At 46.2% G+C, this 13526-nt stretch overlaps 3 protein-coding genes across 3 annotated transcripts in view; all 3 read right to left on the bottom strand.

The window, feature by feature from the left end:
* The window catches only part of LOC126959657 (alpha-1-antitrypsin), a 401225-nt gene that overhangs the window by 60664 nt on the left and 327035 nt on the right, over positions 1-13526 (bottom strand). The gene's annotated exons all lie outside the window — the stretch shown is intronic.
* DDX24 (DEAD-box helicase 24) overlaps positions 1-13526 on the bottom strand; it is a 463245-nt gene that overhangs the window by 401591 nt on the left and 48128 nt on the right. The window lies entirely within an intron of this gene.
* On the bottom strand, positions 230-12767 carry SERPINA11 (serpin family A member 11). The gene is made up of 5 exons (XM_050799135.1): positions 12630-12767; positions 8081-8726; positions 6268-6541; positions 2836-2983; positions 230-575 (listed from the first exon to the last, which is right to left on the bottom strand). Exons 2-5 carry the CDS (start codon positions 8721-8723, stop codon positions 372-374), a joined length of 1269 nt encoding a protein of 422 aa, XP_050655092.1. The 5' UTR covers positions 8724-8726; positions 12630-12767; the 3' UTR covers positions 230-371.

The following is a 13526-nucleotide window of genomic DNA, read 5'->3' as shown; positions in this document are numbered from 1 at the left end:
CTTGCTTACTCCTGCTGATGCCCTCTGTGTTTTTCACTCTGACCCTTACCCAAAGGACGCGCAGCAAGTATCTACAATGGCGGCAGCAGCGGTGGACGTCTCCTGGGAGGCCATAACACGAGGGTTGTTCTCATTTTCAACTTTCTGAGCACAGTTAGCACCAGATTTGGGACAATTGTGAGTGAGTGGCTAGAAGCTGGCCCTCTTTTGTAAGCATTGCTCTTTAGTGTTCACAGAACCCAAGGTCAACTTTATTAGAATCTTGGCACACTGATTAACTGGTCCACATAGCAGCCCCAGGATGCAGGCTGGTGCTGCCCTATCTGTTTGGTCTAGGGCGAGATAAGATAACCCCTGGCCTCCCACCACGGTTACCCTGCAACTGGGTTGACAACTTTTCCCAGGAAGAGTAAGCTCTGGGTGGTCACCTCCCAAAGGAGCAAGAGGAAAGGCCTGTTGAAGTGGGCATGTGGGTCTGACATGGTGTTCAGAGATGGGGGCTGGGAGAGGAGGCCTGAAGCAGCCCCGGCCTCGGTCCCCTTCTCACTCATGTCCACCATCGCCTTGTGTGACACCTAGAGGACAAGAGGGGATGAAGACAGTATCAGTTCGGGGGCCTTCAAGTAGAAGACACTGCTCATCCCAAGGGTTTACACCGACATCACCCATCAGTCTTTAATGGGGAGACAAAAGGACCTGAACTAGAGTGCTGCTAAGCAGGTACCAGGTTGCAAAACCCAAAAACAACTTTTAGGAGCATCTCTCTAGCCTCTGGGTGTACCTGTGGCACAGGCCTTATTGTCATTTTCTGCTACAAGCTCCGCATAATCTCTCTAAGTCTCGGTTTCTCATCTGTAAAATGGCTCACTCAGCTTAAGTCAATGATGTTCAGAAAGTGCTCAGCATGTCTGATGTGCGAAACCTTCTGCCAACCTCTGTGCCAAAAACTTCCCTTTTTTAAGCCTCATTTTCACACTACTTCCTAGGAAGAAAGGATTTTGAGGCTTTGAAAAAAGTGGATAAAACATTGGCCTTGATGATCCCTTTCAATTAACTAAAAAGCTATATTAAAAGATAGATCTAGCATTTAAGGTCAATGTGAAAAAAATTTTTTTTTTTCTTTAAAAAGCTAGGCTGGGTGCGGTGGCTCACGCCTGTAATCCCAGCACTTTGGGAGGCCGAGGTGGGTGGATCACCTGAGGTCAGGAGTTTGAGACAAGCCTGGCCAATATGGTGAAACCCCATCTCTACTAAAAATGCAAAAAACTAGCCAGGCATGGTTGCGGGCTGTAATCCCAGCTACTTGGGAGACTGAGGCAGGAGAATCGCTTGAACCTGGGAGATGGAGGTTGCAATCAGCTGAGATTGCACCATTGCACTCCAGCCTGGGCAACAAGAGCGAAACTCTTTCTCAGAAAAAGAAGAAAAAAAGCTAAACTACTTCTTTACCCTTTTTGTTAACTCTCCAACGTACACACACATACATGCACACACATGCAAATATGCACGCATACATAGGCACACATGCACACGCATGCACACACATGTGTACGTGCACACAAGACCATGTCTCCTCAGCTGATCTTTCCCAAATAAAAGACAGAATAACTTCCTCATGAAGTTTCTAATGAAGACTCAAATGGTAATGGACAAGTCTATCCTAAAACGAAGTGGACAGCTGAAGCTCAGGGAAAGGCCTTTGTGTCTTCTCTTCCATGACGAATGCATTGTTATTTCCAAATATGAACTCTCTCTTCCCATTAGAGGGTTATCGGTCCTTGACAGTTCCACAAGACTGGCAGAGCCGCCTGCAGGGGGAGATGATCGGGACTGTGGGACTTGCTTCAGCTGATGGCACGTGAGTGGCCATGGCACAGGCTGTGTGGGGGACAAGTGTTTAGAGCCATGTACACATCTTCTTTTGCTTTCCTCCCCTTGTATGAAAATGGTTTGCCCCAAACAGGGGCTTCTTTAACCTACATCCTGGAAGGGAGATGCGTGCAGCAGCCCTGTGGCTGATGGTAGTGACCTGCTTCTGACAGGTAATACGACCAGGAAATAAGCATTTGTTGCAGTAAGGCACTGAGATTCTGGGATTGTTTTCTTACTGCAGCAAAGCTGACTGATGCACCTCTAGTTCATACCTCACTACCCTCTAGAGCTACAACAAAGGCAGGTAGAGTTTCACTGCTGCCCTGGAAGGAGGTATCAGGAATCAAAATAAAGCTATCCAACACCTGGGGAAATTCTGGCTGCATGGTTGACCCCAAATGACCATCAATTCTATTTAGAACACTGTATTCTTGTCCTGAAGAATAGAAGGAAACTAAGGAAGGGGAGAGAGAGAAGGAGAAGCCCATGAAAAGAAGCCTTAAAGACTGTGGTATTGGCTGGGTGCGGTGGCTCAAGCCTGTAATCCCAGCACTTTGGGAGGCCGAGACGGGCAGATCACGAGGTCAGGAGATCAAGACCATCCTGGCTAACCCAGTGAAACCCTGTCTCTACTAATACATACAAAAAACTAGCCGGGCGTGGTGGCGGGCGCCTGTAGTCCCAACTACTCAGGAGGCTGAGGCAGGAGAATGGCGTGAACCCAGGAGGCGGAGCTTGCAGTGAGCTGAGATCTGGCCACTGCACTCCAGCCTGGGCGACAGAGTGAGACTCCATCTCAAAAAAACAAACAAACAAAAAAAAAAACAAAAAAAAAACTGTGGTATTAAATAGTCTGCATAAGACAAAGAACAGAGAACTTGACTTTTAAATGTCCCACATGCCAAAGGAGAAACCTCCTCCCTGCTCCCACCTGCCCACACACATCCATATTCACCACCTTACCCTGGAGATGGTTTTGTTGAGCTGCCCAGTGACTCCTGAGAAGTCAGCTTCTAAGTTGAGTATGTCAGTAAGACCAATTTGGGGAAGTATGTCTTCCAGGTTATACGTTCCAGAAATTGAAAACCTTGGCAAGTGCAAATCCAACAGACTGGAGAGAGAAACACACAGAGAAATGGTGCTCTTTTGTTATATGTGCCACTCTTGCTCTGTATGTTGGCAGCCTGAGCCATGGGGGAGAGAGGCATTTCCCAGCATGAGAGGCAACCAATCTTCCCATGACACTGTTCACTATGGCGGACCATTCCACTACCCATACCAATAGTTCCCTTCTCTTTGGACCTCCTGGAATATCTTGTGGCTGGATCTGAGAAGACTCCAGGCACAGCTACATGTCTTTGTCATCTTCATCACATTTATAGAGGGCTTTCTAGGTGTCAGATATTGGCTATGTTTTTTCAAGTCTGAACTGATGGAATCCACATCATGACCACATGAGGTAAATACTGTCAACATCTTCCCACTTCCATATCTGATACATCAGCAAGTTCTGTTGGCTCAGCTTCTGAACTAGGTCCTAAATCCACCTCCTGGCATACCCTAATACAAGCAGCCATCGTCTCTCACCTGTTTCCGCTTCAGGTTCCTCATGTTTGTTAAATGACATAGTGATGCCCCCTCCTTGGGGCTGTTGCGAGGATCTGATGGGAGATCATGTGTGTTGGGCATAGGGCACAAATGAACTCTCGCTCCTGTGTTTGGAGCATCTTTACCATCTGATTGCCATGTTTCCCTGGGTTAAATTCAGAAATTTCTTTAGATCCACAGCAAATCTGCCCTTTCTCTCCGGTGCTATTGTTCTTTGTAATTATGATTTGACAGCTACCCAGGCACCTGAAAGCATGACTAGTTCATGATCAACTTGAATACCTCTGCCTCAGAAAATTGAATTCAAGTTAGAGAATCATGGCTGGTTTGACTCCTGAGCAATATGAGGGTCTGGATGCCTAGTTGAAGTAGGAGGACATCTAGGGCTACTTGACAAGTTTCCCATAAGCAGCACGTGGGTGGGAAGCAAGCCCCAGGCCAGTGGGCTAGGGGGTGGAGTAGAGTCTAGTGGGGCAAGGGTCTGACAGAGAGCCCAAAACACAGTGGGTGTTCAACAACTGTGAATGAATACATACACGAATGGTGTGCCAGGAAGTGCAGTTCCCCTTGGCAAGCTAACCTGCCTCAGGTCTGAATGGAATGAAACTTGGCAGAGTCTGAAATTCTTATATCTAAAAGCCCATACAAATGGCTACTATGATATTGTAACTCTCTGGCACAAGGAATATCTGAGATTTAGAGGAGTAATTTGGGTCAGTTTTGCTTTTAGAATGTCAAAGTGGGAAGAAGTCAAACCAAACCCTCCCTGAGGGAAAATCTACTGGTCTAGAAGAGTCTATGGCAGTCCCTTCTCTGATGGGGGCAAGGAGAAGTCTCACCCCAAAGGAGCCAGGGACTATGGGGCTGAAATTAGCAACTGACTAGAGCCGTGGAGCTTCATAGACAACAGGAATAATCCCTTAAATCCTGGCCTCTCCCCTTGGCCTGTGCCTCCTATTTGGTGCTTTAATCTCTGCCCAAACACAGAACACCTTCTCTATCCTTGGTACCTCAGTGTGAATGGGGTGCTGAGAGAAGCCACCTTTGGATATGTGGGGTGGCTGGTGCCTACCAGGTTGTGGTGGATTCAAGATCATCAAAAGGTGGCATCTATGCGCCCTCCCCTTGAATCTGGGTGGGCTCTGCACCACCCACCCATTGGCTCTGCCACCAATACAATGTGGCAGAAGTGCCACTGTGCTGATTTTCGGGCCTAGGCCTTACCAGAGTGGTAGCTTTCATTTCCTGCCTTTGAAATATTCTGTCTTGGAGACCCTAGCTGCCATATACCAGTATTAGCTATGCTGAGTTACTGAACCTGAGCTAGCCTCATGGAGACACTACCTGCAGAGAGAGATGCCTCCCAGCCTTAGTCTCCTCCAGTCAGCCCAGCACAGGCACCAGACACATAAGTGAAAAGAGTTCACTGGCTTCAGCTCCAGCTACCATCTACCCCAACACATGAAAACTGCTCAGCTGAGTCCAGTTAATCCATAGAACCAAGGAAGTGATTGTCTTAAGTCATTCAGTTTTGGGGTGGCTTGTTACGCAGCAAACAGTGAGTAGAACTCAGTACCAGATTTCATCTCAGAGTACCCCATAAAAGAAGATGCACCCCCAAGAAAGTACTAGCTGGTGAAAGGGATCTAGGGAAACTAGAAAAAGCTGAAGTTGTGATGAAACTACAAACCAAAAAGTGAGTGAGATTGGAAATAGTTTAGAGATCACATAAAACAGGAATTTTAATGTTTACAATGTTCTTGATATTTAATTTTCTAAACATGTTTCAATTAAAATAGAAGCACCCTTTAACAATATAATGATAATAATAATTTTTTATTAGAGATAGGATCTAGCTTTGTTGTGCAGACTGGAGTGCAGTGGCACAATCATAGCTCACTGTAACCTCGAATTCCTGGGCTTAGGGGATCCTTTTTCCTTGGCCTCCCGGGTAGTTGGGATTATAGGCATGCACCAACATGCCCAGCCTTATATATATATCTCAACATCTTCCCACTTCCATATCTGATACATCAGTAAGTTCTGTTGGCTTAGCTTCTGAACTAGGTCCTAAATCCACCTCCTGGCATCCCCTAATAAAAGCAGTCATCGTCTCTCACTCATCTCCGCTTCAGGTTCCTCATGTTTGTTAAATGGCATAGTGATGCCGTTTTTTATATATATATATATATATATATATATATATATATATATATATATATTTCATTTTGTATTGCAGCACAGTCTTGCTATATTGCCCAAGCTAGTCTCAAACTCCTGGCCTCAAGTAATCCTCCCACCTTGGCCTCCCAAAGCACTGGGATTATAGGTCTGAGCTGCTGCACCCAGCCATGATTATTTTTCACTGTCTTTGATCTGATTTTTTGGCTGCACTTAACCACCTTCTGGTAGTGAATTGTTAAGTGGGGGTGCGGTGGTGAGAGGAAAGCAAGAGGAAAGGAGATGGGGACCAGACAGACACCAGGAAAGTATAATAACAGTCAATGCCTGGTGAGCACTTCTTATGCTCCACATACCAGTCTGAGTTCTATGTTCTCTATGGGTAGAAACTCAATGAATCCACTGAGCAACCCAATGAGGCAGGTATCATGTCCTGTTTTACAGTAAAGGCCCAAAAAAGGTGAGAAAATTGTCAAGATCACACAGTTAGTAAAGGACAAGATGGTGAGCCTAATCGAGATGTTGGGCTTTTGCAGCTGGAGTTGATCAAGACCTACTGGGGTTCTTGAGCAAGGTCAGCTAGCACCCTTCTGCTGTGACACTTACCTGGGCAGGAGCAATTGGCCCCATTTTCTCAGGGTCTCTGGCTGCAGAGCGGCCTCCACCTGCTTCATTTTTCCCGGGTCAGGGAGGACCAGAAGCGCCAGGGCATTTCCTCTGTATTCTATCTGGAGGACGGTGCAAGCTAACTCCTGGTCATAGAGGAATCTGTGCATTTCCTTTTGGTGCATCATGGGGACCTGGAGAGAGGTCCTGTCGTCCACAAAGAAACTTTCCTGCTTCTGGGTCTGGTAGCGACTGAAAGGGTGCTTCCACTTGGCTTAGGACACAAATCCCATAAGGCCATGAGAACTCTTTTCAAGAGATCACCTCTGGGTATATACACACACAAAACCACACTTCCTCTTGGCTATGCAAGTATATGGCAAAAAAGTGGAATGGATACAGAGCCAGGAGACCAGAATTTAGGCCTGAGTCAGGCCTCTAGGACAAGTCACCAGTGTTTGAGCCCTAACAGCCTATGATTTTGTTCCATTTCAGAGGAACTTAGCTTCTAAGAAGCTGAACGGTATTTTTCCATCTACTAAGCACCTTCCATGTGCTAGACATTATCTCTTTAAATTATCCTAAAAATTAATAAGAAATAAGTATTATTATTCCTATATAAGGGATGATCAAACTGAGTCTTTGTGAATGTATTTAAACATACTGATTTGCAGAGCTGGGAGGACTGACTGTGCAGCTCAGGTTGCTTTTGCACACACTGAATTAATTCCTCTCAACCAAACTGCCTCTGGACAACAACCTTCTACAGAGATGCTCTAGAACTCCTTCCTTCACCCACCCACCCCAACTCCCTAATCTTCAAACTGAAAAAGGAAAAAGAATTCAATTAATAAAACGTCTTACATTAGGCAAAAGCCCATTAAGATGTAGTTAGAAATGCAGAATTTTGGGGTCATGGTTACATTCACATGTGTAGTATCTTCTCTCTTACTTCTTATAAGTCTGTCCCCACAAACACCCCTTGCAGGCACTGGTCTTGATAACAAGAGAACTGGATCATCCTGTCCTACATACCCACACCCAATCAGTGACCAAGTATTGCTGATTCAGCCTCCAAAACCGCAACATTATTCAAGCCCACCATTCTACTTACTTTGGACCACTTTGAAAACCTCCCAACTTGTCTCTCCTTTCTCCCCCTTTCTCCCTTCCAAACCACCTTCCAAACTGTAGCCAGTCTGATCTTCCTAAAAATATGTAATCTTATCACTTCACACTTAAAACTCTTTGGCAATTCTAAGGTTCCCTGAGTAAAGTTGGGAACCCTCAACGTGGCTCTGTTTCCCTCTACATTGCAACTCTTGGCTCCTTGCTATTATTCTGCTATTGTGTTTGATGTTCTATCCCAATTAAATTTGTTTCAGTTCTTTGAAAATGCAACGATATCTCTTTTCCCTGGACCTTTAGATATGCTGGGTTTTTGCAACCTGAACCCTCTTTGCCCCACCTCTCCCAAGCTTCTTCACCTGAATGGATAAAACTCACTGTCATGTCTTAGCTTGGGTGGCTGTTTTTCCAGGAAGCTTCTCAAGTCTGGATGGGTGTCTCTTTTGGGAACTCTGTGGGACCCAATGCCTACGCAAGGAGAACATCACCATCCCACTGAGTTATTTTGCTTGCGTCTGTACTTATTTCCAACCCACATGGACTGTGGCCACGCAAGGGTGGGAAAGCTCTATCTTATTCATAGATTTCCCCAAGTGGTTAGCAAAGAACCTGTTAGCTGGCTCTCTGCTGTAAGAGCATTTACTTGCAGAGGCAGTGGCAATAATTCTGTCTGAGCAAGCCTCACCTTTGAAGAAGATGTAATTGGCAAGAACCATGAGCGTGTCCTGGCTGAACTCTGGGAGGCAGTCCACGACTTGCCCGTATGTTTGCCTTCTCACATAGTCATTAATCTGCCTCCCAGTTGTAACAGAATCTGTGAAGTTGGCAGAAAAGGCAAAAGCTCCATAAAGCTCCTTGATGCTGTCCAAATAGTGCTGCCGAGGCTTTAGTCGCTTGTCTAGGAACAGGGAGTTTCCTACTTTTAGTTCGAGTTTGGGGCTGGGCAGGGCAAGGGTGTGGAGGAGGCTCCGGAAGCCCTGGTGGATGTTGGCTTCTGGGGTTTCTGTGAGGTTGAATCCTAGGCCCTCCAGGATCAGAGCTGAGGTGTCAGCTTGGGCCCCAAGAGAGAGTAGGGCCAGGGTGGTGGAGATGCTCACCGGCGAGAAGAAGATGTTTCCAGGGTCGTCTGCTGCCAGCTCTTTGTACAAACGCAAAGCAAACTTGGTAATGGTGGGTGTGATTCTGCGGTAGGCGGGGGCTGGCTCTGAGAGCTGATGCCCAGGGGGTTGAGGCCCCTGCAGACTTTTATCTCCATGGGCAGGAAGGGATTGACAGTGGACAGAGGCCAGGATCCCTGTTCCCAGTAGCCAAAGCCAAGCTGGCCCCATTCTCTGAAAACAAGAGGATGAACATGTCACTTTTCTCCATAAATAATGTCACAATTCTCTATTGCTCATATCACAAATCTCACCTTCACAATGTGCCCACAGGGCTGCCATGAGGGGCACTAAAGAAGATAAGGCGGTGGACAATTAGGATTCTGGACACTTTCTTCTAAGGCTTCAGTGAAGGTAGCAACCCTTTATCTGTTTACACATAGGTTTCTAAGATTTTGTTGAGTAAAAGTCTCTGGGCTATAAAACAACAATAACAACAACAACGGCAACTCCTGGCCAGGCATGGTGGCTCACACCATGTAATCTCAGCAGTTTGGGAGGATCGCTTGAGCCCAGGAGTTTAAGACCAGGCAGGGAAACATATGGAGACCCTCCTCTACAAAAAGTTTTTAAAAATTAGCTGGGTGTGGTGGAATGTGCCTGCAGTCCCAGTTACTCTGGAAGCTGAGGTGGGAGAATCACTTGGGCCCAGAGGGTGGAGGCTACAGTGAGCTGTGATTGCACCACTGCACTCCAGCCTGGATAACAGAGTGAGAATCTGTTTTAAAAACAACCACCACCACCACAGCAAAACAACTTCCATAGTCTAGCCTCCCTCCCTCTTTTCCTTCCTTCCTTCCTTTCTTCTTTCCTTCCTTCCTTCCTTCCTTCCTTCCTCCTCCCTCCCTCCCTCCCTCCCTCCCTCCCTCCCTCCCTCCCTCCCTCCCTCCCTTCCTTCCTTCCTTCCTTCCTTCCTTCCTTCCTTCCTTCCTTCCTTCCTTCCTTCCTTCCTTCTTTCCTTCTCTTTTCTTTCTTCTTTCCAGTCATTCTTTCAATCATCCATTAACTTTCAAGCATCTGCCTGGTCCAAGAAGTGCACTAGGTCCTCATTATTTAGTGGGAGAAAGAAGTAAACAAAATTTCAGATTTCCTAGAGTTTAGGGTTTAACTGACACTAGCTTAGGTGGCACTCAATAGCTAAATACGCAAATATATATGTGATGACAAATTGAGAAGAACATGCTTGGAGCAAATGTCCTGGCCACGCTGCCAGTGATGTTAGGCCTCCCTCACATCCAGTATGGCTATTGACTATGATCCTGCCCATTGGAAAGGAAAGGATGATGTGCAAAGCCTTGGTCAGACCTCAAGAGAAAGAAGAGTGCCCTCCCCCTTTCCAGTCGTTCATTAGCTGGAGTGCGGATGTGAGGATCAACCATCTGGACGTGTGGATGAGGACAGCCCAGGAGTGGGTAGCAAAGTAGCAGGATTGATGGAGCCTAGAGGAATGACGAGAGACAGGAACTCTGTCTCCATGTCTCTGTCCAGCCTCTAATATCTGGGATGCCTCTTGTCACATGTAGAGGCTGAAACCTCTATTTTTTTTTTATTGCTGCAGGGCTGTGGGGATGATATCTGTTATGGGCTGAATTTTTTCTGCCCGAAATTCATATGCTGAAGTCTAGACACCTAGTATCTCCAGATATGATCTTGTTTGGAAATAGGGTCATTGGAGATGTAACCGGTTAAGATGAGGTCATTCGAGCAGGCTCCTAATCCAATAGGACTGATGTCCTTACAAGAAGGAGAAATTTGGACACAGATAGCACACAGGGAGAATGCCGTGTGAAGATGAAGGCAGAGAGCAGGGTGGTGCTTCTACAAGCCAAGGAACGTGAAAGATGGCCAGCAAACTGGGAGAGGGGCAAAGCTAGGAAAGGGGCCTGGAGCAGATTCTCCTTCACAGCCTCAGAAGGTACCAACCCTGCCAACCCCCTGATCTTGGACCTCCAGAACAGTGAGCCAAAAATGTCTGTTGTTTAAGCTGCCCGGCACGTAGTATTTATTAAGATAGCCGTTGCAAACTCATGTGATATCTCTTGTGCTTTAAGTTATAAAATGTGCCAGAAGAGCCTTTAGTCCAATTCCAGGGGATCAAAGTGGTACAGGAGCAGGAAGACCCCTTGTTTTAGGGCCGGGAATGCAGCCTGAGCTGGAGGGAAACTGCAGTGCAAACAGTGTTGTCTCTGCTCACCCTGCCCCATGTTCCATGCTCTCCTTTCCCTTTCAGTCCTATCCCCCCACCCACCCTACACACATCCTCAGGTTCTTGCAGAAGACTCATGACCACATTGCTACTGGGACGCTCCCAAACCTTGATGTCCTCAGTAAGGAAGGCAGCCTTCTCTTCTCCCTTCAAATCCAACTCTTCCACTTCTCCATTCATTGCACAGCAGCTGTGCACTGCTGACCACCTCTATCACTCCTCATTAGTTTGTCCTGATAACATTTGTGTCTTAACTGGCACTTTAATATTCTTTTTTGCCCAAACCAATGACTTCTGGATCAACTGCAAATGCTGTGACAGTGCAAGAGAGGTTATATTTTTGCAAATGGTTTGTAGCCCCTGGTGCCCTGAATAGTCTGCCAAACCACAAAGGCCAGCTGTCAGGAGGGACAAATGTTGTCTCATTATCTGCTATGTTGAAATGCATTTGCTGGTCAAAGTCCTGTGGGAACGTCCCCAAGGCTATGTCCTCCCTTCCTGCAGCACAGTGTGGGTTCACTTAATGACAGCTTCCATACACTTCAGATTTTCTTTTGATTGAAAATTTGGAAGATGCAAATCAATTTAAAAATTGTTCTACCCCTGGGTAAAATAAAGCGACTCTGATGAAACTATTTCTGGTTTATTATTTTTATCCCATTGAACTCAGCACCATTTTCTACCCCACTGCACCCCAAGGACCCCCTGACTTGCAAAGGATCTATTTCCCAAAGGGGATTGAATTGTAAATGAAGGGGCCTTGGAATCAAGGCTGTGCAGTAACTCACTGCCTGATACCGTACAAAAGCAGCTCTCTGAAACTCAGTGTCTCCCTTTGCAAAATGCAAATGATATTGCCACCTCCTGGCTGTGGGGCCATTTCGAGATTATATGACAGTCAATGTACAAAGCTCTAGGCATGCCGAAAGTACTCAATAGCAGTTTTTTTCCCTTTCTATCAAGCCTGGGGGTAATGAGGCCCAGTTCATTTCTTAATTCCTCTTCCAGAAAGATACCAGAGGAAAATTAAGAACTATATTCAAAAAGTATAGTATTCTCACTTATTAAGGGTTTATGAAGTGATAGAATATTACATGCAATGTAACACTGGCTCCTGACAAAGGCATGGGGAGGGGTGTGTGTAAAGGAGGTAGGGGTGACATTTTGGATCAGCTTAATGCCTGGTGGAGGAGTGCTGCTGGAGTTTAGCTGGGGAACAGCCGGGCTCCCGAAAGCTCTTGAAACACTCAGAAGAGTCACATTCAATGAAGAGTGGTCCTGCCCAGGTACTGGTAGTGCCCTTGTTGAGAAACACTGGCTTTGTCTTATTTAATTTAATCCTTATGAGAACCTCAAAGCACAGGGATTATCAGCCCTACTGTACACAGGGGGCAACAGATGCAGTATTAGGACAAGCCACCTGGTGAGAGCAGGAGCAAGGCGCAGACTCCAGACCAGAGCTCCTAAGCACCCTTTTCAGAGGACGGCTTCTAGTAAATTTGCTACAGCATCATTGTCATCGTGCTTTAGGTTGTATTGTTTCATTTGCTTGCCTAACTGCCAGGAATATTCGGGGTTCTTCTCTCAAAATTCTTGAGGGCCAAGTGTTCCATAAAAGGCGGTTGAAAACCTGAAGTCCCTCCTTTAAGACTCAGAGGGAGTACATGGTTGCATTCCTTCTTCAGGGACTTACTTCTCCTATCCTTACCACCAAAGCCAGGAACACACACACACACACACACACACACACACACACACACACACACACAGAGAGAGAGAGAGAGAGAGAGAGAGAGAGAGAGAGAGAGAGAGAAAGGGAGTGAGGCAGTTGCTGCCCCTGCCCTCATTTTGGGCACAGGCAAAGTACTCACAGAGCGAAGGCACTGAGTGGGGGCCCGGGTCTTCAGCAGTGCATCACCTCTACCCACAGGAAAATGGTGTTTGAGGATCGCAGCAACCTGGTCAATATTTGTCAGGTCAGTTCTGGGAACTGGTATGAAGATAATGCACAGCAAACAGGAAGGGTTCTTTTTTTTCCAAAATATCTGCCCTGACTGCCTGTCCCACAAACAAATGGTGGATTGTGACTTAAGCCCAGGCTCAATTTGAGAATATTCTGATGCCGGCAGCAGGCGGTGGTGTGGTTGCGGCTGGTGCCTGTGTCCGTGGTTGTGTGATCCAGGCTCTATTCTTTTTTTCCCAACTTTTTTATTTCCATAGGTTTTGGGGGAATAGGTGGTATTTGGTTACATGAGTAAGTTCTTTAGTGGGTATTTGTGAGATTTTGACGCACCCATCACCCAAGCAATACACACTGAACCCAGTATGTAGTCTTTTATCCCTTACCCCCTTCCCACCCCTTTCTCCTGAGTCCCTGAAGTCCATTGTATCATTCTTGTGTCTTCTGATCCTCGTAGCTTAGCTCCACTTATGAGTGAGAACATACAATGTTTGGTTTTCCATTCCTGAGTTACTTCACTTAGAATAATAGTCTCAAGTTCCACCCAGGCTGCTGTGAATGCCATTAATTCATTCCTTTTTATGGCTGAGTAGTATTCCATCGTATATATACACATCACAGGTTTTTTATCCACTTGTTGATTGATGGGTATTTGGGTTGGTTCCAAAATCTTGCAATTGCAAATTGTGCTGCTATAAATGTGTATGCAAGTATCTTTTTCGTAAAATGACTTCTTTTCCTCTGGGTAGATACCCAGTACTGCGATCGCTGGATGAAATGGTAGTTCTACTTTTAGTTATTTAAGGAA

This window comes from Macaca thibetana, chromosome 7 (genome assembly GCF_024542745.1).
Source record: "Macaca thibetana thibetana isolate TM-01 chromosome 7, ASM2454274v1, whole genome shotgun sequence".
In the NCBI taxonomy this organism is placed as follows: domain Eukaryota; kingdom Metazoa; phylum Chordata; class Mammalia; order Primates; family Cercopithecidae; genus Macaca; species Macaca thibetana.
This window is presented reverse-complemented; position numbering and strand designations above follow the sequence as displayed.